The sequence below is a fragment of the Panthera leo genome, chromosome D3 (genome assembly GCF_018350215.1).
Source record: "Panthera leo isolate Ple1 chromosome D3, P.leo_Ple1_pat1.1, whole genome shotgun sequence".
NCBI lineage: Eukaryota > Metazoa > Chordata > Mammalia > Carnivora > Felidae > Panthera > Panthera leo.
Window position 1 is genome coordinate 10,454,608 of NC_056690.1, and position 25,683 is coordinate 10,480,290.

Sequence of the window (25,683 nt, forward strand, 5' to 3'; positions counted from 1 at the left end):
AACTACGAGCTGTGTGAACCTTCGCACTGAGCCCTCGTGTTCTCATCTAGAGAAGGAGCCTTCTGACCCCTGGCCAGCCTACCTCTAGATGTGGTAGGAACAGTCATAAGGACGAGGAAAGACCCTTATTGGGCAGGTGCAGTAGTTAAGATTCTCCAGAGAAACAGAACCCATAGGATAGATAGATCCAAGTAGGGAATTGGCTCATGCTATTTGTGGAGGCTAGCAGGTCCAAAGTCTGTAGGGTAAGCTGAGAGGCTGGAGACCCGGAAAAAAAAAGCTGATATTGGAGCTTGAGTCTGAAGGCCATCTGCTGGTGGTATTCTTTCTTCCTAAGGAAAGGTCGGCCCTTTTTCCTATTAAGACCTTCAACTGATTGGATGAGGCCCACCCGTGCTAGGAAGAGTATTCTGCTTTATTGAGAGTCTACTAATTGAAATGTTAATCTCATCTTAAAAAAAAAAAAAAAAAAAAAAGCCTTCACAGAAAGATCTAGAATAACGTTTGACCGAGTATCTGTGTACCATGGCCCAGCCAGGTTGACCTACGAAGCTAATCATCACAGCAGAGAAGGGCCCCGTTCTTTCCCCATCTCAGGGACTTTTTTTTTTTTTTTTTTTTGCCTTCTGTATGAGTTATTATTGCTAGACAGAGGCAGCCAGTGGGAGCCCTCTGGGGTTTTCATTTTGCACAGCTCTGGATGGAGTTGTGCGTCTGTCTTCCCCCTGGCCTCTGCACTCCTGGGCCGGTGTCCCATCCTTGCTCGGCCGGGGACATACCTGCTGAGGACCTACAGGTATCCACATGCATATGCCTGCTGAACACTCTGGAATGTGCCCAGTGGTAGAACTAAAACCTGACTCTGGCTCAGCCCTTGCCTTGCTGTGTGTCCCTGAGCAAATAAATCCCCTCTCTGGGTCTCTTTCTCCTTGCTGCCCTCGTTGACTCTGACTTCCCAGGCCATGGAGACAAAGGTGTTAAAAAGGAAAACCCAAGCCCCAGATGGAGTCACTTGCCCCCCCCCCCCCACCCCGTGACAGCAAACCAAGACTGAATTAAACTTTTAACCTATACTAGGAATGTGACCTTTGAAAAGTCAGTCTGAAATTTCCCGATCAGCGCTGGTGACATCATCTGCAGGATAAACACCCTGCCAGCCCGGTCTCTTTGCCCGAAGCAGATGTCCTGGCCTGAGACAGTCCTTTCGTTTCCTGCTCAAGCTTCTTGCCCGCCCTCCTTCCTAGAAAAACCTTCCATTGAGCACAACCCCGGGAGCTCTTTGTACTTGCTAGGTGGGATACTGCCCAATGTGTGAATCACTTCATAAAGCCAATTCGCTCTTCAAATTTACAAGCATTGAATTTTGTTTTTTAACAAGGGGAAAAGGAAAAGAGCCTCCAAGGATGACCTCTATCACCTGTAAAGTAGTATTTCCTTAACAGCTTCTCAAACAGCATTTGCCAAGTGGCCACCCATTCTAACACGAACCCTACCGGAGAGGTACCGTTGTCATCGCCATTTCACAGATGGGGAAACTGAGGCACAAATCGGGCAGATGACGTAGCACGTATCAGTCTGCCTGTTTGACCACAGGGTTGCCTCCCGAGGAGCCCGCCGGCCGACGTCCACACTGTGGGGGTGGGCAGAAATCTGGATTGAGGAAGTCAGCTGGAAAACTCACCCTGTGAGTTTCGGTTTCTAGACTCTCTTCCGGTGTTTTGCCGTTTCCTGGCTCTAGGCAAGGGAGTGGCGCATTCTCCTCTCTGCTGATCTGAGATCTACGGTTAGCAGCCGGCGGGAGCGATGGGCATCTGGGGGTCGCATCTGTACTTCGTGGAGCCGGAGAAGCTGGAGGAGTTGATTCAGAACTCCCTGAGGCCCTATGGAGAATGTCAGAAACAGATCGATGACACGGTGAACGCCATCTGTGCCTTCCTAGAGGACACCAGGCAGATCCCCGAAGTGATATGTGTGGCTAAAGTGAGTGGAAGGCTGGGGTCAGGGCTTCTGGGAGCCAGGAGGTGCCGTGGCCACCGGAAGGAAGAGAGACATGGGGCTGAGCATCTTCTGGGTGACAGGCCTTGGGTGAGGCGGGCTTCGCCTTGTCCTCTGCGCCCTCGAGTGGGGGTGATGGATAAGGTGTGGCGCCTAGGGGCACAGCTTTACAGTCCAGCTCTGCCTTTACTCCTGCGCGCCCCGCAGCAGGTTGCTTAACCTCTCTGTTTCAGTCTCTGAATCTGTAAAATGGGAGAGGAATAATACGCACCTCAAACTGTAATGAGGCTTAAGTATATAATGTTCTTAGTACAGGGTCTGGTACATAGTTGGTGGTCAATAAACGAGCTGTGATTACCCACTGTTATCGTTTCTATCCTCCCCATGTTACAGAGGAGTAAACAGAGGCCGGTTGAGTTCGGTAAAGCTACCCGAAGGTGGCTCTGTGGTTTCTCAAGGGCAACAGGGGGCGTCTCTCAGCGGGTAGAAATGTTTGGTGCTATGGGCGTAAATCCCAGGGCTGAGGCTGGAGATTCCGGGCCTCTGGGGAGGAAGAGGTGCTGGGAAGGTGCTGGGACCCTAGGGTGGGAGGGAGTTAGAGATCCCCCAGCAACCCCCTCACGCTCACTAGCCCTGGAGCCCCGCTTCTCTTCAGTCACAGTGATTTCTGGCCTCTGCCTTACGCATGCCCAACAGCCCCAGCAGGAAAGATACCTGGACACTCGGTGTCCTTTCGCCCTGGCCCAGATGAGGAAACTGAGGCACGAGGAAGTTATTTACTAGCTGGAGGCAAAGCTGGACTTTAAGCCCAGATAGTGTTGGGAGCATGAACCTTTTTTTTTTAAATCTCAGTCTGTTTTTCAACTTTCTTTTAATGTTTACTTTTGAGAGAGAGACTCTGAGACTTTGAGAGAGAGACAGAGTATGAGAGGGGGAGGGGCAGAGAGAGAGAGAGAGCGAGGGAGACACAGAATTTGAAGCAGGCCCCAGGCTCTGAGCGGTCAGCACAGAGCCCGACGCGGGGCTCAAACCCACAAGCCATGAGATCATGACCTGAGCCGAAGTCGGACGCTTAACCGACTGAGCCACCCAGGCGCCCCGGGAGCATGCCCCCTGAACCGCTATGCATCCTGCCTCTCGGTGTTGTTAACTTTTTTTCTAATTAACATAAAATGTAAGAAAACCAAAGTGCACAGAGCTGAGTGCCCAGTCCGGTGGACTGCCACAAACAACATAACCTGTGTAACCTACACCTACCCCCCGACCCTCCTCTGTATCAGGTTGCCTGATATAAATGAAATCACGCACGGTGGGGCTTTAGCGTGTGGCTTCTTTGACCCATCCTGTTTACAAAACTGATGTTGTCTGTAGGCATGTGTTTATCATTTCGTTGCTGAACAGTATTCCAAGGTGCGAATACATCACATTGGTTCGTTCTATCGTCAATGGCCGTTTGAACGGCCTCCAGTCAGAGGCTCGTGTGAAAAGTGCCGCTGTGAGCATCCTATTCAGGTCTTCGGGTGGTCAGATGGTGGCCAGCCACTCAATTTTAGGACTATGGTGACATTTGTGGCTTTTGCTTGATTTGAGAAGTGTCATCGCCTACGGGGGCGCCCTGTGACGCCAAAGGGTCCAGATTCTCACGTCTGCTTCTCCATCATTGGCAGGGTGGTTCCTATGGCAGGAAAACGGTGTTGAGGGGCAACTCCGATGGTACGATTGTCATCTTTGTGAGTGACCTTGAGCAGTTTCAGGATCAGAAAAAAAGCCAAGATGAAATGCTCAGCAAGATCTGGCAGGGGCTGAAAACCTGTCAGCTCACAATGAAGCTGGAGGCCAGAATGGAGATCCAGAAGCTCCATGGTAGGCTCATCTTCCAGCTGTCCACAAAATGGCAGAGCATCACTTTTAAGGTCCTCCCTGCTTACAACGCTCTGGGTGAGTGCTCCTGGGTATGGAGGGCACTGGTCAGGAGGGGTGTGTTGAGAAAGCAAAGCCAAAGAAAGGGGTGGCAGACAGCCATGTGGGTCCTCTAGGCTGGGGATGAGATAGATACCACTGGTATGCTCCAAAGTGGGGGACCACATACCTTCAAGAGAGGAGGTCCCTCCTGCCCTAGGCTTCCTCTCTTCTCTAGAACGCCCCCCCCCCGCCCCCATCTCCTAATTGAGTTTGGAGAGAATGTCCTGGACTCTAGAATCTAGAGCAGAGTTTCTCAAACCGTGACAAGCGCACAAATCAGCAGGGAACCTTGTGAAAAATGCAGGTTCTGATTCAAGAGATTGGGGCAGGACCCAGGACTCTGTATTTCTAACCAGGGCCATGCTGCTGGTCTGCACAACCATGCTTGGGGATTTGGGTGGAGTAAATGTTGGTTAGAGGAGAGGACGGGGCAAACATCTGGGAAAAGTTCAGCTGGGGCAGCATTTGGAGTCTGCTTTCTGACCAGGTCAACATCGAGGCAAAGGCAACTGGTTGGATGAATGGATGGTTGGTTGGTTGGTTGGTTGGATGGATGGATGGATGGATGGGTGAATAGAGGTACAGGCATATGGATGGATGGATGGATGAACAGATGGACGTACGGATGGATGGATGATAGATTGGATGGATGGATGGATGGATGGATGGGTGAATGGATGGATGAATGGGTGAATAGATGTACAGGCATATGGACAGATGGACAGACAGATGGATGGATAATAGATGGGATGGATGGATGGATGGATGGATGAATGGATGGATAGATGTACAGGCAGATGGACAGATGGACAGATGGATGGATAATAGATGGGATGGATGGATGAATGGATGGATAGATGTACAGGCAGATGGACAGATGGACAGACGGATGGATAATAGATGGGATGGATGAATGGATGGATAGATGTACAGGCAGATGGACGGATGGATGGACAGATGGACAAATGGATGGATGATAGATTGGATGGATGAATGGAAGGAAAGAAGGGAAAGAAGGAAGGAAAGAAAAAGCTCAGCATGGTTTCCACTTAGTCTCAAGCACAGGTACGTATAATCACAAACTTAAATGCCACAGCTGAAATTAAACCCTCTTTAAGCAAATAGGAAAACCGAAGGAAAGGAATGTCCCAGGGACACACAGCCAGTTACTGACAGAACTAGAATAAACGCCCAGATCTTCTAAACCCCAAGCCAGGATGCTTTTAGGATGGACACACACACACACACACACACTTCGGTGACTCATATTCACAGAAAGGCAACCAAGTTAGAGAAAAATATTTGGAAGGTAGGCAGCTCTCAGTTCCTATCCAGGTCCCACCCCTTACCCATTTTTGCCAACTATAAGATCAGACTAGAAATGGCTAGTTTACGGGGCCTTTATAGGATGGCAAGAGTTGAGAGGACGTGCCTACCTCAAACAAGGGCTGCAGTCGTGAAGAGACCCAGTGTAACTCAGAATTCTTAGGAAATCCTCTGCTCTCCTCTTGTTCAGAGCATGGTGGCTGGGGACTGGGCCAGAGCGCCCTCTGCTGGGTTCACCCCAACCTGCAAGGATGGTGTGAAAACGAGAAATACGCTCTTCCTTGTATGTGGTGTCCAGAGGCTGCCACCAGATGGCGCTAGACTTACATCTTGCAAACCGAGATCCTTTTGGGAAAGGAAACCATGATTGCTTTCTGAGAAAAGTAACTTAGGGGTGAATTCTTAAATTCCTTTCTTTGCTAAATAGTTGCCCAACTAACGTGGCCTGTTCTGCACACCAGCTCCAGGCCAACTTCCACTGCTGTCCGGCTCCACGGCTGTCTCCCCAGGGTTTCGAACCCAAAGGCGGACTCTTCCTCTTACGTGCCTTCCTAGTGTTTGCGTTTCCTCACCTGTTAAGTTAGTGGTTAATCGCACCAACCACGTGGACTTTTGTGGCCCTGGCATATTTCCCGCTACCTGAAAGGGCTTAAACTGTGTCTGGCATAGAGTAGGCGCTCAGCGAGTGTCAGCTACATTATTGCCATCATCGAGGAGCCTAGAATGCTCTCTCCCTTGACCCCCTCGGGTGCCAAGAGCCCCGAACCACGTGTGGCTAAAAGTAGGAAGTCAGTAACTATCTGTCAGAGCGAATGAAAGGAACAAGCTGGCTACTGGCTCCCCTTGTTTACGTGTTTGTACAAAGTGCTTGTAAACAGTAGGGCTCGATGTAGCAAGAGTGGAGACCCTGAGGAAATCCTGGGACCTACTGACATTCCCCTCCCACTGCGTTTCCTTCCTCACCCCACACCAGCGGTTCTCAAACTTCAGTGGGTGTCAGAATCGCCTGAAACTTAGTTAAAAACAAAAAAAAACCAGAGTCTGGAGCTGTCTCTACTGCAGACCTCCCGCAGAGCTAATTGGGGATCGAGAGACCATATTCATTGACTCAGGAGGCTCCTGGGCCCTATTCCAGAGAAGCTGTGCGGCAGAATTCCGGCTGGTTTGAGAGCCACTCTCTGGCATCATGGGATCTGCTTCTGAGGGGAGTGTGCCTGCCTGTTGGCCTCTGACCCCAGCCTCCAGTACCCTGCCTTCACCTCGCCTGCCTCCTCAGAGTCCCCGCACGCTTGGCTCTCTGAAACAGAACATTCCCTGGCCGGGCTCAACAGCAGAATATATTGTCTGCGATACAGGAACCCTCTTTTCTTCCAGGTGAATGCCAGCGGCTCCAAGAGCACTTGTTAAAGAAGCCGTCGTTCCCTGCTAGTTTGGAATTCTCCCTTCCTCACTTATAACCGTGCTTTCGATCCCTCTGTTTCTGCTGACCTTGTCTTGGGCCAGCGGTTTTCACGACGGTGAATGCTAGACCACGTTTTGTTACCTAGCGAGGCAAGCCGCCCCTCGCCTTTTGGGGGGAACACACCAGTTCCCTTACAGATGAGGCGACGGACGTGTGCTGTCGATTCACGACAGACCCCGCGGTTGGCTCCCTGAACACCGGAAGGTCTGTGCTTCTCTGTCGCTCCAGGCTTAAGTGAGAAGCCCAGCCCCCAGATCTACCGAGAGCTCAAAAGAGCCCTGGATATGACAAAAGCCCTCCCCGGCGAATTCTCCTTCTGCTTCACAGAACTCCAGCAGAAGTTTTTTCACAACCGTCCCAGAAAACTGACAGATTTGATCCTCTTGGTAAAGTACTGGTACCAACAGGTAACTTTCCAATTATGTCATCTACTGCCGGCATCCGTTTCCTTTCAAGCGAGAGCACTCCCGTCCAGCGAAGTAGGACCCCCAGGTATACAGCCCACTGCGTCTTTATGTCCCCGTAAGCAGCATCCAGATCGACATAGGACGCGTTCCCTGCGTCCCAGCAGCCGCTTGAAGCCCTCTCCCAGTGAATGCCCCCCCCCCAAAACGGCCACCGTCCTGACGTCCGTCCCCACAAATCAGTTGGGCTCTTTTTTGAGCTTGATATCAATGGAATGGCACCACGGGCGCTCTGTGTCTGCCACTTTGGGGTCGACGTGATGCCCGAGAGGTTCGTCTCCGCGGTTGCCTATACTCGCGCTCGCTCGCCGTCTCGTGGGATTCTGTTCTCTTGGTCCACAGCGCTTGTATCCGCCCAGCTAGTGGGCGTTTGGGCCGCGTCCACATCGGGGCTATTATGAATCAGGTTGCCACAGATGGTCCCTTGCACGTCTTTTCGTGAGTTTCAGCACTCATTTCTCTTGAATAAACACACAGGGTATAAGCTATATGTATGGATACGTATGTGTAGATAGATACACGTACACACGACGTATTTGTAGATGTACGTGTGTGTGTATATAATAAACACATACGTAGGCTATATTATATATTATTACATAGTATATAAAACACATAGCATTACATAAGTATATCATATGCAATACGTAACGTTATATAATATTAAATACGTATGTAATAACATACACATTTCACTTTAGTAAGCATGGCCAACGTGAGTTTTCCCAAATGGCTGTACCTAATGACACCCGCATCGGCAACGTATGACAGCTTCAGGTGTCCCTTATCCTTGCCAGGACGTGACACTGTCCCTCCACCACATTTTAGGCATGGCGTCATGTTCGTCACTGGGGGGGATGGCGACTTCCCATAGATGTTCGACTCCTTGATTTCAGGCCCCCAGCATGGGGGGCCTGGATCCCCAGATGAGCCACTGCCCCCTCTCTTCTCCCACAGTGCCAGGCGAAGCTGAAAGAGTCACCCCCGCTGCCCATGTATATGCTCTGGAGTTGCTGACAGTCTACGCCTGGGAACAGGGGTGCGGAGCAGAAAACTTTGACATCGTGGAAGGCCTCAGAACCGTCCTGGGGCTAATCAAACAGCAGGAGCAGCTGTGTGTCTACTGGGTCGTCAACTACAACTTTGAGAATGACACGGTCCGGAACATTCTGCTGAGCCAGCTCCGGTCATCAAGGTACCAAGCGTGCCTCCACCCTCTCTCTCTGCCTGTTGGCCTGCACGTCAGGCTGTGCCCTTTAGAGTGAGGGCTCAGCCCCATTCTTCCCGGCCAAAGATGCACCAGAAGAATGCCGGCGGCGGTGGGTAGGGAGGCAAAGCGGGGTCTGTCCGAAAGGGGGAGCCTGACCAACGTTTTTTCGCATTCCAAACCATCGTCCTATTTTGTCTTGTCCCCAAAACAAACGCTCAAGAGGGGGTTCCCGTATAGAAGGAAGGGACTAACCCCTTTATTATGTTATTTTTTAAAGTTTATTTGTTTATTGAGAGACAGTGTGTGTGTGTGGGCATGAGCAGGGGAGGGGCAGAGAGAGGGAGAGAGAGAATCCCAAGCAGGCTCCCTCGCTGCCGGCACAGAGCCCAACACGGGGCTCGATCTCACGGACCGTGAGATCGATCGTGACCTGAGCTGAAGTTGAGAGTCGGACGCTTAACGGACTGAGCCACCCGGGCGCCCCCGTTTTACTATGTTATTCGTAGAACATCTCTGCCAAGCAGAGACGGCAGGAGCTGAGGGTCGAAACTCTCAGACGAAGCACGTCAGGAGACGAGAGGAAGCTTGACTACTTGAGTCCAGGTTCCCGGACGCCCCGTCCAGGCCTCGTTCCCCAACACGGGTTTCTTCTTCTGCGTGCAGCCCAACTGATTTTTTTTTTCATCTAACGGAATTCCTAGGCCGGTCATCTTGGACCCAGCCGACCCGACCAACAACGTGGGCAAAGATAAGGCGTGCTGGCAAATGCTGCAGAAGGAAGCTCACATCTGGTTGTCGTGTCTCAGCCCGAACGAGCCACCTGGGCCGTCGTGGAATGTTCTGGTGAGGGGGCTTCGCAAAGGCAGCTCGCGTCGCGCCGCAGGGAGGGCGGCCCGACACCCAGACTGGAGTCGGACCCCAAGAGCACCACATGTGGATGTCCTCGTGCTGCTGTGACAAAGGGGCTTACAGCGGCAGAAATTCATTCTCTCACAGATCTGGAGGCTAGAAGTCCAAGGTCAAGGTGGGGGCAGGGCTGTGCTCCCTCCGAAGGGCTCCAGAGGAGGGTCCTTCCTTGCCTCTTCCAGCTCCTGGTGGCTGCTGGTGCTCCTGGGCCTGTGGCCCTATGCCTCCCGTCCCCGCCTTCATTTTCACACGGCCTCCTCTGCTGTGTCTTCACAGCCTGTCTCTGCGTCTCCCTCCTTGTCTTCTTCTTTTTCCTTTGATGTTTATTCACTTTTGAGAGAGAGAGAGACAGAGCGTGAGCCAGGGAGGGGCAGAGAGAGACACAGACACAGAATCCAAAGCAGGCTCCAGGCTCCGAGCGGTCAGCACAGAGCCCGACGCGGGGCTCGAACTCACGAACCGTGAGATCGTGACCCGAGCCGAAGTCAGATGCTTAACCAACGGAGCCCCCCTGGGCCCCCCTGCAGGTTAGAGATCTCAATCGATGGCTGCAGGTGAGAGAGCAGGTGGTTAGGTCGTTTAGGACGTAACGGAGCGGAGCCCCAGGCAGATATACGGCAGCCGCCCCGGCAGAAACTGGAGAGCTGGTCAAGCGGCCGACTGTGGGGCAGACACACTGGCTTCCCCTCCCATCCCCCAGAGGGAAGCACATCTACCAACACGGGATGCCCCTGCGCTCTCAGAGCTCGTCGGAGAAGGACAGTCCAACGAGAACGTTGTCAGTCTAGGCCACGGAATCCACTCAGTTTTCTGGGGGTCACGGGGTGCCCATGAGGCCGGCTAGAGGCCAACCAAATTCCACATTTCACAGACGCGGGACTGATTTACACCCAAAGTCCGGTAGGCATGAACCTACCACTGCGTTTGGCACAGGAAGTTGAGAGCCACCTGAGCAAGGAACTGGGATATAAGTGAGATTCCCAAATTCCAGGGCCCCTGGACAGGAAGGACCCGGCAGACGGGGAGCTCCCTGCCTGGATCCAGAAGGGATGTCGTACGCCCAGTCCTTGTCCCGACGTTCACTGGACTCTGGTCTTTGCTCTCCGACCTCGATTTTCCCGGCTTCCTAAAACAGCTTTTAAAAAACCATCCCCCCCTCCCAGCTTTTATTCTGAAAACTTTCAAACGTATAGAAAGTTGCAGAAATGGTTCAGGGAACCCCTGTGTCTATGTAGACGCCCAAATGTTTAACTTTTTACCCCTTTAGCTACGTCCCAGTGATCCCCATCATCGGTGTTGTATTTGTTGTTTCCACTGAGCCCTCTGAGTTTGCTGCCAGAGAAGGACGTGCTCTTAGCTCACCGCACGCAGCTCCCCAGGGGCTGGGGGCTGGCTGCCACCCCAAACTCTCCAGAACGTTCTTGGGGTGTGTGGATGCAAGCACTGAGCGTTCTTCCCCATTCCCAGCCAGCACCACTGTATGCGACACCGGGCCACCTTCTGGATAAGTTCATCAAGGACTTTCTCCAGCCCAACAGAAATTTCCTGGACCAGATTGCGACAGCTGTTGACATCATCTGTAGATTCCTTCAAAAAAATTGCTTTCCACATTCAGCTACAAGAGTTCAGAAAACTGTCAAGGTGAGTACTGGCCTCTTTCCCACGGGGTCTGACCGGCAGGGAGCGAAGCGGTTCCGGAGCCGGGCAGGCCCGCCCTGCCAGCGGCTGGAGGGCAAGGGACGCGGGAGGCAAGCCGTGGAGGTGGGCACCTAGGACGCTGGCTGTCAGTAGGGGGCGCCCGTGCGCTGCATACGTCATTGACAGCACTCCGTTGGGCTTCCTGGGCCGCCCCTGCTCTTGGGTACCTGCCCGTCTCCTGCCCCTGCCTCCCCATCACCTTCTCAGTGGGTCTCCTCTTCTGTCACGTTCTCACCTTCCCAGCGCGGGGGCTACAATTCGAACCCCGGCAGGTCCCAAGCTCCGTGTACGCTGAACCGAAGTGTAACCTCTTTCTTGCCTTGACCACCCGAGTCTGATTCATCCTGTCAACTGAGCTAGAGATTCAGCAGACTGGGTCATTCTTGTCCATGGCTCGAAGGCCACGGGCTAACACGCTTCCCTCCGTCTGTGCGTCAGCGACCAGATAACCAGCCGAGCCACCCAGGCGCCCCCTCCGTCCCACCCGAAGGGAGCGGGGAAGCGCCCATATGCTGCCAGACAGACCTGGGTGCTTGCTGCCCCGAGACAGGTCCAATATCCCATAAGCCAAACGTGGAGTCAGTCAGATGTCTCACAGAGGCTCATCAGGGTGAAAACAGGCTGAGTTCATGGGCAACGTTAGAATTGTCAAGGCCTGTTCTTCCCTTCCTTCCCGAGATCCCCATTAACACAATGGCAGAAAATAAGAAAAGGTACGATGGCACATTGAAGGAGAAGAACATAGGAGGGCGCCTGGGTGGCTCGGTCGGTTAAGCGTCTGACTTCAGCTCAGGTCACGATCTCGCGGTCTGTGAGTTCGAGCCCCGCGTCGGGCTCTGGGCTGACGGCTCGGAGCCTGCGGCTTGCTTCAGATTCTGTGTCTACCCCTCTCTCTGCCCCTCCCCTGCATGCACTCTGTCTCTCAAAAATAAACTTTAAAAAAGAAGAAGAGAGAACCATGGGCACACAGGAAGGTGCTTTCCTTCTTCCTGAAGCTGGTTGCGAGCTGGAAAGTGTTGTCTGCTGGGTGACAGGGAAGGAAGGTGTCACCTGGAGAAGGTGAGGAGGGGGCTGTGACCCGGGAGAGGCCGGCCAAGGCCAACACCTGCAGACCAGTTGCGTGAATGAAGCAGGCTCGAGCATCTGATACAGGAAACCGAACACCCTCCCCTTACCCCTAACCCGCTGCCGAGCATTTACTAATCGTGGGTAAAACAAACGTTTTCCCTGCAAATGTCGGGTGAACTTTCTGGGGACAACCAGGGCAGCAAGTGTGGAGGTTGGTGCCCCGAGCAGACCCCACCACACGTGCACTGGGATGGTTGTCCGTGAGGCAGCTGGCTTCTCTCCAACTCGCCCTCAAAGACGCCGATAAGCTAAAGAGCTGTGCCTACAGGCTGAGCCCTTCCAAATAGGCTGAGCCGGCATACTGCCTAGGCTGCCTCGTGCAGGGGTGGCCAAACCAGGTCCAGGGAGCTAAAAAATGAACTGACAGTTTTACAGAGTTGTTAGAGTAGAAAGGGAAGGAGGAAGAGGAGGAGGGGGAGGGAGGGAGGGAGGGAGAAGGAGTGAGGAGGAGGGAGGAGGAGGAAGGGAGAGGAGGGAGGGGGGAAGGAGGAGGAAGAAAAAGAGGAGGGAGGAGGAGGAAGGAGGGAGGAAGAAGAGGAGGGAGGGGAGGAGGAAGAGGAGGAGGAGGGAGGGGGAAGAAGGAGGGAGGAAGAAGAGGAGGGAGGGGAGGAGGAAGAGGAGGAGGAAGGGAGAGGAGTGAGGGGGAAGGAGGAGGAAGAAAAAGAGGAGGGAGGAGAAGGAGGAGGAGGAAGGAGGGAGGAAGAGGAGGAGGAGGGAGGAGGAGAAAGGGAGAGGAGGGAGGGGGAAGAAGGAGGAAGAAAAAGAGGAGGAAGGAGGGAGGAAGAGGAGGAGGGAGGGGAGGAGGAAGAGGAGGACGAGGGAGGAGGAGGAAGTGAGAGGAGGGAGGGGGGAAGGAGGAGGAAGAAAGAGAGGAGGGAGGAGGAGGAGAAAGGAGGGAGGACGAGGAGGAGGAAGAGGAGGAGGAGGGAGGAGGAGGAAGGGAGAGGAGGGAGGAGGGAAAGAGGAGGAAGAAAAAGAGGAGGAAGGAGGAGGAGGAAGGAGGGAGGAAGAGGAGGAGGGAGGGGAGGAGGAAGAGGAGGAGGAGGGAGGAGGAAGTGGAGAAGCCTGTGTGGCAGGGACATACATACCCCACACTTAACTATCTGACCCCGTACAGAAAGTTTGCAGACCCTTGTACCTAAATCATGAATATTCATCCCGGGATCCCCAGATCCCCAGAGGAAACACGAATGAGGGAACAAACGAGAACTTTTAGCGTACTGATTGCATCCAGTTTGATTTCTCTCAGGTCACAGGAATCCAGACAAAGCTAAATACCCTTTAGGAGGCATCTCTAGAAAGTTGACTTGAGCAGCAGGTAATTTGCAACTAGCCCATCCGTTGTTTGTGTGCAAATAAGTATATCGAAGGGCATGAGAAAACCTTTGGAGCCAAACTATCCCAGGAAAAGGTGAACATCCTGCTTTGAACTCAGCCCTGACTGGACCCTAACCTGGAACTACCCCCTTGGCAACCTCACTGGCACCGGCCCACGGGGGCAAGGGGCTCAGGGTCTAGAAAATGCTCTAACTCAGCTTGCCTTTCTTCACTAGGGAGGGTCGACCGGCAAAGGCACGGCTCTGAAGACGGGCTCCGATGCCGACCTCGTGGTGTTCCCAGACTCGCTTAAAAGCTACACCTCCCAAAAAAGTGAGAGGTGCAGTATCATCAAGGAAATCCGTAAACAGCTAGAAGCCTGCCAGCAGGAGAAAAAGCTCGAAGTGAAGTTTGAGATTTCAAAATGGAAGGCTCCCAGGGTGCTGAGCTTCTCTCTAAAATCCAGAGTGCTCAACGAAAGGGTTGACTTTGATGTGCTGCCTGCATTTAATGCGCTAGGTGAGACCCCCCAGACCTCAGCTTCTGGAGGAGGACGATGGGGTCTGGGGTGATGGGGCCAGGCGGGTGGAGGGAAAGCCAGGTGACTTAGTGATGATGACTCACGGGTCTAGTGCCCCCAGCAGGTAGCAGGAGTCATCGCAACAACACCTTACCCCTGTGGACATCTTTTTTTTTTTTTCTTTTCTTTTTAAAAAAAAATTTTAATGTTTATTTTGAGAGAGAAAGAGAGAGAGCGCAGGCTCCAGGCTCTGAGCTGTCAGCACAGAGCCCGACGCGGGGCCCGAACCCACAAACTGTGAGATTGTGACCTGAGCCGAAGTTGGACGCTTAACTGACTGAGCCACTCAAGCACCCCCCTCCCCACCATGGACATTTTCATTCTCCTTGGTCACTTAAGTATCCCGAGGATGTCCAGCACCCACATCTTATATGGGTCCTGCGGTATGACTCATAATACCTATCAAAGAATGGGGTACAGAGGCGTTCTGTACACATTTATAGATAAAACGCTTCAGGTATTAGTGAAGGAAATTAACAAACAGACTGTGGGAAGAATTCTGAAGCAAAGGCAAGAAATCTGAGTGCCGTCAATCTTAGGAAAAAAATCTACTTTGGAAATCCAATTCATGAATGACAGATACATCACTTTGTATTAACAGAAACCAAGGTGAGGCGCCTGGGTGGCTCAGTCGGTTGAACGTCCAACTTCGGCTCAGGTCACGATCTCACAGTTCGCGAGTTTGAGCTCCACATCGGGCTCGCTGTTGTCAGCATAGAGCCTGCTTTGGATCCTCTGTCCCCCTCTCTCTGCCCCTCTCCAGCTTGCGTATGCTCTCTCTCTCAAAAATAAATAAATCTCAAAAAAAATTTTTTAAGAAAAAAAAAGAAAGGCTATTTCAGACATTCTTCAAATCAGAATCAAGAAGACTCTGGTACCTTCCCTCCGAATGGTTCTTATTGTCTCTAGAGAGGAAATAACAATATAGATTAGGGTTTGGCTAAATTTTTTTTTTGTTTGTTTTAGTGAAAGCAAGGTGGCAAGTATTTTCAGCTTTGAGGACCATACAGTATCTGTCACAATTACTCAACTCTGCCACTGTACCCTGAGAGCAGTCAGGGACAAGACGTTAACAAAGTGCATGGCAGCGTTCCAATAAAACTTTATTTTCAAAAACAAGAAGTGGGCCAGATTTGGCCTACAGGCCATAGCTAGCAAACTGCCCATCGGCTCAGTCTGGAAGATCTTTCTGGGGTGATGAGAATGTTATATACCTACTGAGAGCTTGAAATGTGGCCAGTAGGACTGAGGAACTAAATTTTTAGTTTTGTTTCCCCTTAATTAATTTGGATGCATATAACCACATTGGACAGTGCAATTCTAGATAATACTTTAGTAATAGCAGCTGCATTCATATAGACTGTATAATTTTTAAAAATATCTCATTACTCTGGAGATGCTCCCAGTATCTTAGACATCAGTCATTCAAATATACTAATAGAGTTCCAAGTCATTTCCCAGGATTAATTATATTGGTGAAAAATGTTTGAAAATGGTTACTTTTTAAAACTTAAATTCAGGGGCGCCTGGGTGGCGCGGTCGGTTAAGTGTCCGACTTCAGCCAGGTCACGATCTCGCGGTCCGTGAGTTCGAGCCCCGCGTCGGGCTCTGGGCTGATGGCCCGGAGCCTGGAGCCTGTTTCCAATTCTGTGTCTCCCTCTCTCTCTGCCCCTCCCCAGTTCATGCTCTGTCTCTCTCTGTCCCAAAAATAAAATAAAAAAAAACGTTGAAAAAAAAAAAATTAAAAAAAAAAAAAAAACAAAACTTAAATTCAAGTTAGTTAACATACAGTATAGTCTTGGCTTCAGGAATAGAACCCACTGATTCATCTCTTACAAAGGACACCCGGTGCTCATCCCAAAAAGTGTCCTCCTTAATGCCTGTCACCCATTTAACCCACTCCCCCACTCTACCCCCCTCCAGCAACCCTCAGTTTGTCCTCTGTATTTAAGAGTCTCTTATGGTTTGCCTCCCTCTCTGTCTTTATCTTATTTTTCCTTCCCTTGCCCTATGTTCTTCTGTTAAGTTTCTCACATTCCACATAGGAGTGAAATCATAGGATATCTGTCTTTCTTTGACGTATTTCACTCAGCATAATACCCTCCAGTTCCATCCATGTTGTGGCAAATGGCAAGATTTCATTCTTGTTCATGGCCGAGTAGAATATATATATCCTGTCTTCTTTATCCATTCATCAGTCGATGGGTATTTGGGGTCTTTCCATACTTTGGCTATTGTCGATAGGACTGCGATAAATATGGGGGTGCACGCGTCCCTTCGAAACAGCACACCTGTATCCCTTGGATAAATTCCTACTCGTGCAATTGCTGGGTCGTAGGGGAGTTCTATTTTTAACTTTTTGAGGAACCTCCCCACTGTTTTCCAGAGCGGCTGCACCCGTTTGCACTCCCACCCGCAGCGCATAAGCGTTCCCCCTTTCTCCGCATCCTCGCCAACATCGGTCGTTTCCTGAGTTAATTTTAGCCATCGGACAGGTGTGAGGTGGTATCTCATTGTGGTTTTGATTTGTGTTTCCCTGATGACGAGTGATGTTGTGCATCCACATGGGAAGGCGCAATCTCAATATCTCCCCCGTGCTAGGTCAGCTGAACTCCGGCTCTATACCCAGCCCCAAGGTCTACGCGGAGCTCATTGACCTGTATAAATCCTCAGACGCCGAGGGGGGAGAATTTTCCACCTGTTTCACGGAGCTGCAGTGCAACTTCGTGGCCTTCCGACCCACCAAGCTGAAGGATTTAATTCGTCTGGTGAAGCATTGGTACAAACAGGTACGACTGCTCGTATTCCAGCGATCTGGTTATCGTTTTCATCATGCTCTGTGACCTTCACATCAGTACGTAACCAGTGCTCTGTGGGCCCACGCTCTCCCACGCTGGGGGGCTGAGCCACTTTCGGGAATCTGTCCACTGATCCTGACTGTCTCTGTGCGTCCCGTCACCAACCCCCATTAAGTGGGGCGAGGTAGGGAGCACCCCCTCCCATCAACACTGCCGCGGGTGGTTTATGTTACCTTTGCTTTGACACCCAGAGAGCTCCGCAGGACCCCAGGTTACTCTGCGTACAAAGGGCGGATGAAGTTGGGATTTGCGTGCCTACAGGTCAGCGGCACGGCTGACCTTCTGCTCCGCGCCCATAAGAGGCACAGATGCCATCCTTGGAAGACAGGCGAGACCAGGGGCTGCATTTTCTCTAACCGTTAGCCTGCCTTCGCTTCCGTCACCTGTCTCGCACACAAGGGAGTGTCCGAGATTTTCCATGACAGCAGACCTCCGGCACAGTGCCGGCTCTTTCCTGAGACGCCTCCTGCCTGCGTCCAGCTCCCTGAAGCCTGAGGCGGACACTGGGCCCCGTGGTTTCCATCCCAGAAGCTCAGAGAAATGGCCACACCCCAGCCCCGGGGTGCTCAGAGGGCTTGAGGCTGCGCTGTGACCTTGAGCAAGTCCCTTCCCCTCCCTCACCCGCTTGTCTTCATCAGAAACGTCCATCTGTGCCTGCTTGGTGGGGTGGCCAGAGGGTTAGGGATGACCCGTAGAATGTCCGGCCCCACAGCCAGCACACGGCAGGGGTTTTCTCAACGGTAGCTGTATTACAACTCCAGGGAGTGCTAGATGGTCGGAGCACAAGGCGGAAACCTGCGTGTGCTGCCGAGGGAGCCCCTGCAAAGCTACCCTGCTCAGACCTCCCCCAGACCATCCCGTGGGCCCTGCGGCTCCTGACCCAGTTGCCCTGCTGGGGCCCCAGCGGTCATCAGCGTGCGGTCTCCGGCAGGCTGGCTGAGCTCACTGCACCTCCCTGCTCTCGCCAGTATCGTCTGACGTCCCCCTCTTCCCTCAGTGTGAAAGGAAACTGAAGCAAAAGGGGTCTCTGCCCCCGAAGTACACCTTGGAGCTGCTCACCATCTACGCCTGGGAGCACGGGAGCGGGGCAGAGAATTTCGACACCGCCGAGGGATTCCGGACGGTCCTGGAATTGGTCACAAACTACCAGCAGCTCTGTGTCTTCTGGACGGTCAATTACAACTTTGAGGATGAGACCGTGAGGAACTTCCTACTGACCCAGATCCAGAGAACCAGGTGCTCCAAACCCTGCCCCTTCCTTTTTTTTTTTAAATCTTTATTTTTGAGAGAAAGAGACAGAGAGAGAGAGAGACAAAGCATGAGCAGGGGAGGGGAAGAGAGAGAGGGAGGCACAGAATCTGAAGCAGGCTCCGGGCTCTGTGCTGTCAGCACAGAACCTGACGCGGGGCTCGAACTCACAAACCGTGAGATCATGACCTGAGCCGAAGTCGGTCGCTCAACTAAGCCACCCAGGCGCCCCCTGCCCCTTCCTTTTCTTAACCTGACTCCCTCCAATGCTATTTCAGCGACCCGGATTCTCCTCCCTGGGGTCATGATTCGTGATTCCCCATGTTTGAAGCAGAAGAGGGAGTTTGGTGGGGGTGGAAAGGCGCCGACCAACAGAACTTGCCATAGTCTCTGGGGAGAAACTCCTCGGGCCTTGGGGATGGGAGAAAATGTCATCCAGGAGGAGCAGAGAAGGAAGGACCAAGGTACCAGGAGCCTGGGATGCGTCCATCTTTCCAGGTCGAAGGGAAAGTATGGATTCGTTAGCAGATCTTAGAGGTGTGGAAGTAGAAATGCGTCCCTGAGAAATAATGCTGTCATTCCTTCATGGCCGATTCATTCTACCAGAGGGAGTTTTATTACATCAGATTCTACCTACCCTTTCAGATCTGTACCCCACAAGACCGCTATCCTTCAAGAATAGCGGGGAACCTTAGTGTATCCATTCAGTGCCCCCAGCAGAGCACAAAAACAGAGGACGCAAAAAGAAAGAAAAGAAAAAAAAGCTTTGAGAAGGAATAGAGGGGAAGAAGGAGAGAGCAAGATACCATGGGCTGCCTCCTGTGGGTGTGGCCCTCATGACATTATAATTGATTCAATTCCGCGTCATTTTTCAACTGCCCTAACGTGAAGGAAATGTGTATATTATGCCATCCTGTGTATACTGTGTATACTAAGCGACACCTTTCAAAACACTTCCGACAAATGTAGTTGAATTCTAGAAAATTACTTTGAGCTATTTCAGAATATTTGAGTTACTGGCATCTAAAACATAGGACACATTATTTTACGGCTAAGAGTAGAATGGGGCCCCCGTTCTGAGGCCACTGGTTTAAAAACATTTTTTAAATATTTATTTAGTTTTGAGAGAGAGAGAGAGAGAGAGAGAAAGAGGGCAAGCAGGAGAGGGGCAGTGAGAGAGGGAGACACAGAATCCCAAGCAGGCTCCAGGCTCTGAGCTGTCAATACAGAGCCTTGAACAGAGTGGGGCTTGAACTCATGAACCGTGAGATAACGTCCTGAGCCAAAGTCAGACGCTTGGGCCACTGAGCCACCCAGGCACCCCTGAGGCCACTGGTTTTAAAAAGTATGCGTGTAATGCTCCTGCGTCTTCTTCAGGCCCGTGATCTTGGACCCGGCTGACCCCACTGGTGACGTAGGTGGAGGGGACCGATGGTGTTGGCATCTTCTGGCAAAAGAAGCTACTGAATGGCTGTCCTCTTTCTGCTTCAAAGATGGGACTGGATATCCTGTACGATCGTGGAAAGTGCCAGTAAGAATAATCTAAAGGGAGTGTCATCCAGAGATTACCCTGTGACAAGCTTAAATCAAAGAGCTTCTCCTGCCATAGCAACTTGGAATTCATTCGGCCACAAGTAACAGAGAGCCCAACACAGGAGCTGACACAGTTTGGCTTTTTCCTTCCCGTTACAAGAAATCCTAAGGCAGGGCATCCAGGGCTCATGCAGCAGCCCCACGATGCTTTCCTACGAGCGGGTCTCCTCCCCACGGCACTGTTGGCATTTAAGGGTCCGACGGTTCTTGGCACTGGGACTTGTCCTGGGCTGTGTAAGGTGCTGAGCAGAATTCCTGATCTCTACCCACTAGAGGCCAGTAGCCTCACCCGCCATTGCGACCACCAAAAATGTCTCCAGACATTGCCAAATGTCCCCTGGGGCATCACCAGCTCTTTCAGGCTCCACCCTCTTTATTTGTCGAGTTTAATTCTGTTAGTGCCGCACCGGCAGGTGGCAGGTCCCATCCCAACAGGAAGAACAGCCAAAGGGAAGATAATAACCACTCAGGGTATCTTATTAGAAGCCTCATCCAGTAAATTCTCTCACATCTCATGGCTGTATATTGTAGGACAGTGAGCTACATGCCAGATCTCTACCCACTCGACGCCACAATTAAAAATGTCTCTGGACATTTGCCTCATGCCGTGCGGGGAGCAAAATGCCCACCCCCCGGGTGAGAACCCAGCTTTAGAAGCTAACTCTGGAGTTTGCTTCAGTGATCAAGATCCCCACTACGGCCAGTCCGCAAAAATTGTCCCTGGGCATACTGACCTTCTCAGATACACTTCCTTCTTTTTTTTTCTGACTTTTTTAACCAACGCTTGTAACGGCTTAGCCTATGTGTTATTCTCGCACGTGTATTTCTTTCTTTCTAGACAGTGCAGACTCCAGGAAGTTGTGGATGTTCTCACTCAGAAGTCCTAGGATCCTGGAATGCTAATGCTAGAAGAAACTTCTAGAGGTCATCTGGCAGCTGCTTTTCAAAGAACCAGTTCGCTGCGTAGAATCGCAATCCTTGGCAATCTCCACCACTCCGTCTCTCGCTTCTTCGGCTCCTCTTGAAATCAAGACCACTCAGTCCTTCATAGCGTCACCCTGCTGAACTCTTGCTCTGTAAGTGACCCGCCTTAACAAAAATACCTGCTCTCATCCAGCTTCGTGGGCGCCATATTTCTCTCAGCCATTGTGTTTCATGGGTGCCATATTTCTGTCAACCGTTGTATGTTTTCCAAGTCGCTCCTTCCTTTTCTTTCAGGCCTTAGCACAGGGATCTCTCCGTGTTCCCAAAAGGAAGCCCTTCACCGGCCGCTCGGTTCCTATAATTCCATGACCGTGCTCTCACGCTCCTCCACATTGCCTGCCTCTTGTCTGTTTCCCTCCACCCCTGCTGCACCTGCTGAATTGAAGGTCTCCCCAGCCAGTAGTGAGCCAATGTCTTCTCTGGCCCTTTAAACCCTCCAAAGGCTTGGATTATAACTGTTGCGTTACATATATAATACATATATATAATATAATAATGCGTTACATGTATAATATAATACATGTTGTCTTTTCCTTCTGAGCCTACATTTCCCCCCATCCATGAGTGCCTTCTTGCCAAATCTAAAGGCTTTATGCTCTGGCTTTAGCTTCAGAGATACTTGAATGTCTAAGCGTTTTAACCTCATCCATCCACTTAAAGATTTATTACTACCACATATACTAACTGTCATATAATAAGGAATGTATCTAGTCTTTGTCCCCAGATCCTGGCACAGAGCTTCAGAACCCCTTGGAATTATCTGATAGGAGAGTCTTTTCCATTCATAAGGAGCCCCTTCCAACCATCCCTGAGTTTATGCTAACTAGGTTTGGGCCCTTAGGTAACAGCTTCATGGGAAGGACTGGCCATGCCCCAGAAATGCCAGGCATGTGATTAGAGGGTTGCAACCCCCAGCCACGTCCCCCCCCCCCAACCTCCCAAGAGGAGAGGGGGCTGGAGATTGAGTTCAAGCACACGGCGAACGATTTAATTAATCGTGGCTCTGTAATGAAACTTCCAGTCCAGACTCTGGACAACAAGGCTTGGAAAGCTTCCTGGTTGGTGAACATATCAGGGTGTGGTGAAGACGGTGCATCCTGACTCCGTGGGGAAGGGAGTTTCTGCACTGGGGACCCTTCCAGCCCTCACTTCCTGTGGCTGTCCGTCTGTATCCTTTATAATAAGATGGTGATTTAAGTCTGGCGTTCCCCCTGAGTCCTGTGAGTCATTCTAGCAGGTTATTGAACCTACAGGGGGTCATGGGAAAGCCCTGAGTTTGTGGCCAAGTCCGACAGGAGCGCGAGTAGTCTGAGGCCGCCTCTTGCAGCTGGCATCTGAGGAGGGGGCGGTCTTGCCGGGACCTGGCCCTCTACCCCATGGGGTCTGCACCAGCTCCAGGTAACGTCAGAGTTGGACCGACCCGCAGGACGGTCATGCCAGTGAGCCGGTGTCGGGATATACCACCGTTCTTGTCCCAGGACAAGGGCAAAGGAACGAGCGATGACCGAGGTTGAAGAAAGAACGACCGCTGAGTGCCCATCTACGCAGTCTACAGCTAGTTACCAGACCCTTCTAGACGCCCGAACTTGCACTGGAGACGTAGACAGGAGACCATAAGACCCTGCTGCATTCCTCACAGAGCTTATGACGTAGCTAGAGGTACATCACGTAAATCCCTCAAATAAAGATGAAGAACTATTGACAACCTCGGGCTAAGCGGTCGGCATGGAGCGGATTAAGGCCTGTAACCATAAGGCAAGCGACTCGCAGAGTCCCAAAGGAAGGAACCACCCTGGTCCTTTTCTGCCAATGTCTTCTCAGCATTCAGCAGACATTTAAGTTCATTAAGAGCAAAGAGAGCATTCATTCGTCACCATCAAGAAACCGACGGCCATGGGTCAGCACTGGGAGGAACGAGGGCACCAAGTCTTTTTTCAGAAATAGGCAACTAACGGGGACGCCTGGGTGGCTCAGTCGGTGAAGCGCCCGACTTCGGCTCAGGTCACGATCTCGCGGTTCGTGAGTTCGAGCCCTGCGTCAGGGGCTCTGGGGTGACGGCTCGGAGCCTGGAACCTGCTTCCGGTTCTGTGTCTCCCTCTCTGCCCCTCCCCCGCTCGTGCTCTGTCTCTCTGTCTCTCTCTCTCTTAAAAAATAAACATTAAAAATTAAAAAAAAACAAGTGAAAGGGAAATGAGCCAAGAACATAGCAAGAATCCAGTGCAAGGTCAAGATCCCAGGCCCATCATCCGCTCTCAGTTTCCCGGGCAACGAGGCCCCCCACTTACCCCAAAGGAAGTAAGCGATGTTGACAAGCAGGGCAAATGGCCAGAGGCCCAGGAAGCGTTTGGGAAGAGTGTGAAAGGCAGACCACAAGTCAGGCCACCAATGGGGAGAATTTGCGGATGAAAGGACTGTCTGGGGCCTTGTCTGCCGGAGGGTTTCAGCTGCTCTGAACCGAGGCTTCTCCGGCTAAGCTTGGTCGGGTCGGAGTAGGTAAAACTTATCACTCTCGTTCTGTTTCTTGATATCAGTGCCCGCGGTGAATCTCATACAAGGAGAAGATGAAGAAAACTTACTCTCTGTCTTTGCTGGGGCTGCCCTGGGGGAGCTGGCCTAGATCCACCCAGAGTGGGGTGTAGACCCGTGAGAGCTAGCCTGGGTCCGCCCAGAGTGGGGTGTAGACCGGGAGAGAAGCCCTGGGAGCAGAATAGGAGGACTCCAGTAACCCAACCAGGCACGCGTGCCTCGGAGGGAGTTCCTCAGAGATGTGCTGGATCTGAGGCCTCTCTCTTCCCTTTCCCTTCGCTGTGGGACCGGGATGGGGCTTCCAGGGGAGAACCTCTCGTGTTCTGAGGGACAAGGTCCCAGCTGCCAGAGCAGGGAGTCATGGCCAGGAGGAGGGGAAGGGCTCAGTTGTTGTGAGAGCGTATGCGGGCTGGGGGTGGCGGGGTCAGGCAAGGGGACCCTTCCCCAAGGCCTGGCCACGGCGATGGCCAGAATAATGGGAGAGCCAGCGGGGGCCACTGTGAGCTCTGACAGAGGGAAGAGCAGACCCCACCCAAACCACGGGAGGCCTGGGAAAGCCAGCATGCGTGTGGCAGGCAGAACACGAGCCCCCCCAAGATGTCCGCACCCTCCTTCCTGGAGCCTGTGAATACATAACCTGGCCTGCCAAAAGGGCCCCCGCAGATGTGCCTGAGTAAAGGGTCTTGAGAGGAGGAGAGGTTTCTGGGTGCTCAGGTGGGCCCAGTCTCATCACGGGAGCCCCTACAAGCAGAGCCTTGAGGTGCCCGTAGTGTCTGACTCTTGATTTCCGTTCAGGTCATGATCTCACGGTTTGCGGGTTCCAGCCTCGGGTCAGGCTTGCACTGAGAGCACGGAGCCTGCTTGGGAGTCTCTCTCTCCCTGCCCTTCCCCTGCCCAATCTCTCTCCAAATCAAAAGATAAAAGGCAGAGCACCTTTCCCACCCAAGTTGGAGCGATTCGGCTAAAGCAGCAGCAGCAGGACAGGAGTGACTGTGGCCGGTTTGGAGATGCAGAATCCTGAGTCAGCGAAGGCGGAGGGCCTCTAGATGCCGCCAGTGAGCCCCGCTGACAGCCGGCAAGGAAACGGGGACCTCAGTCCTGCAAGCAGGCAACCTGAGGGCGTCTGGAAGCGGGTTCTCCGGCAGGTAGGGACACGGCCTTAGGAGACCCAGTGCAGAGACCAGCCAGGCCTGCTGGCCTTCTGACCTACAGACGGTGAGATAATGAACTCGCATGGCTTTAAGCCACTGAATCTGCGGGAATTTGTTTTGGTCGAAGCCATCTCAGGTGGCGGACAGGTAAGCAGCCGGGGACCGGGCGCCCTGGGGGCTGTACCTGCCCAGCCTGCAGCCCCGGAAGGCAGGTCACGTGGGAGAGGCACCCCTCTGGTTTCCTCCTCCGCCCTCCACACCAGATGTGGGGGAGCTCCCGCACCAGGGCGGGGAGGGAGAGCGGCTTGCTATGTGCGCCTCATTTCTTCGTGCTCCCTCCGCTCCCCCTGCGAAAGGAAAATACTGGTTTTCTTACAGTTGTCTGTGTGATCTCACTTGGAGCGTGTCAACCCACTTGCACGGGGCGGTTTCACACTCCCGGTCAATATCGCAGGCCTGCAGGGTGTGGGACTCGGGGCGGGGGCGGGGGGGCGCCATCCGCCCTGAGCGGCGTCCGGGGTCCCGCTCACACCCTCACCCCTCCTTCTCCTTCCTCCCGCGCCTTTTCTTTCGCGGCTCCCGCACCCTTTGCTCTTTGCTGCCATCGTGTGGTGATCGGGAGAATTAACCTCGCGCGGGCGGGAAGCAGGAAAGTCCCAGGAACCGGTTAGGTGTGCTTTACGTAAAGTCAGTGAAAGTGCCTGGGGAGGGAGGTTCGTTTTGAACCGCGATCCAGGCAATAAGGCCTCTTTAAACAATGTTATTTCCACATCCCGTTCGTTAACTACTCACTAGGAGCAGAGAAGGGAAAGGCGACCAATGGCTCCGAAACAGGCCTGGGTACACTGGACGGACGCTACTGAATTAATCCGCTGAGTTATTTCTGCAATCATTCTGTGCAAGAAACATGCCTTTGCCATTGACCTCGAGTGTGACCAACAGGGATGCAAGTCTTTGAGGCTGGTCGGCTTTCCCACTTTTAAGAATTCCCTATTAAAAGGTTAATGCAGGAGATCCTAAAACACTGCTGGAACTGTATTCATGGATTGGGAGGCTGAATGCTGTTCAGATGACAGGGGCGCCTGGGTGGTGCCATCAGTTAAGCGTCCGACTCTTGATTTTGGCTCAGGTCAGGATCTCGCAGTTTACGAGTTTGAGCCCGGTGAAGGGGGGGCTCTGTGTTGACAGCGTGGAGCCTGCATGGGATTCTCTCTCTCTCTCTCTCTCTCTCTCTCTCTCTCTGTCCCTCCTTGCTCACACTCTCTCTCTCTCAGA

At 52.4% G+C, this 25,683-nt stretch overlaps 1 protein-coding gene across 1 annotated transcript; it reads left to right on the plus strand.

The window, feature by feature from the left end:
* Positions 1-1,801: 1,801 nt before the first annotated feature.
* Positions 1,802-22,735, plus strand: OAS2 (2'-5'-oligoadenylate synthetase 2). The gene is given in 12 exon segments (XM_042909642.1): positions 1,802-1,980; positions 3,663-3,933; positions 6,974-7,152; positions 8,167-8,199; positions 8,202-8,404; positions 9,121-9,262; positions 10,793-10,966; positions 13,705-13,987; positions 16,650-16,837; positions 17,904-18,142; positions 19,532-19,685; positions 20,586-22,735. Coding segments are annotated over 12 exon segments (2,127 nt in total). The 5' UTR covers positions 1,802-1,803; the 3' UTR covers positions 20,670-22,735.
* Positions 22,736-25,683: the final 2,948 nt, after the last annotated feature.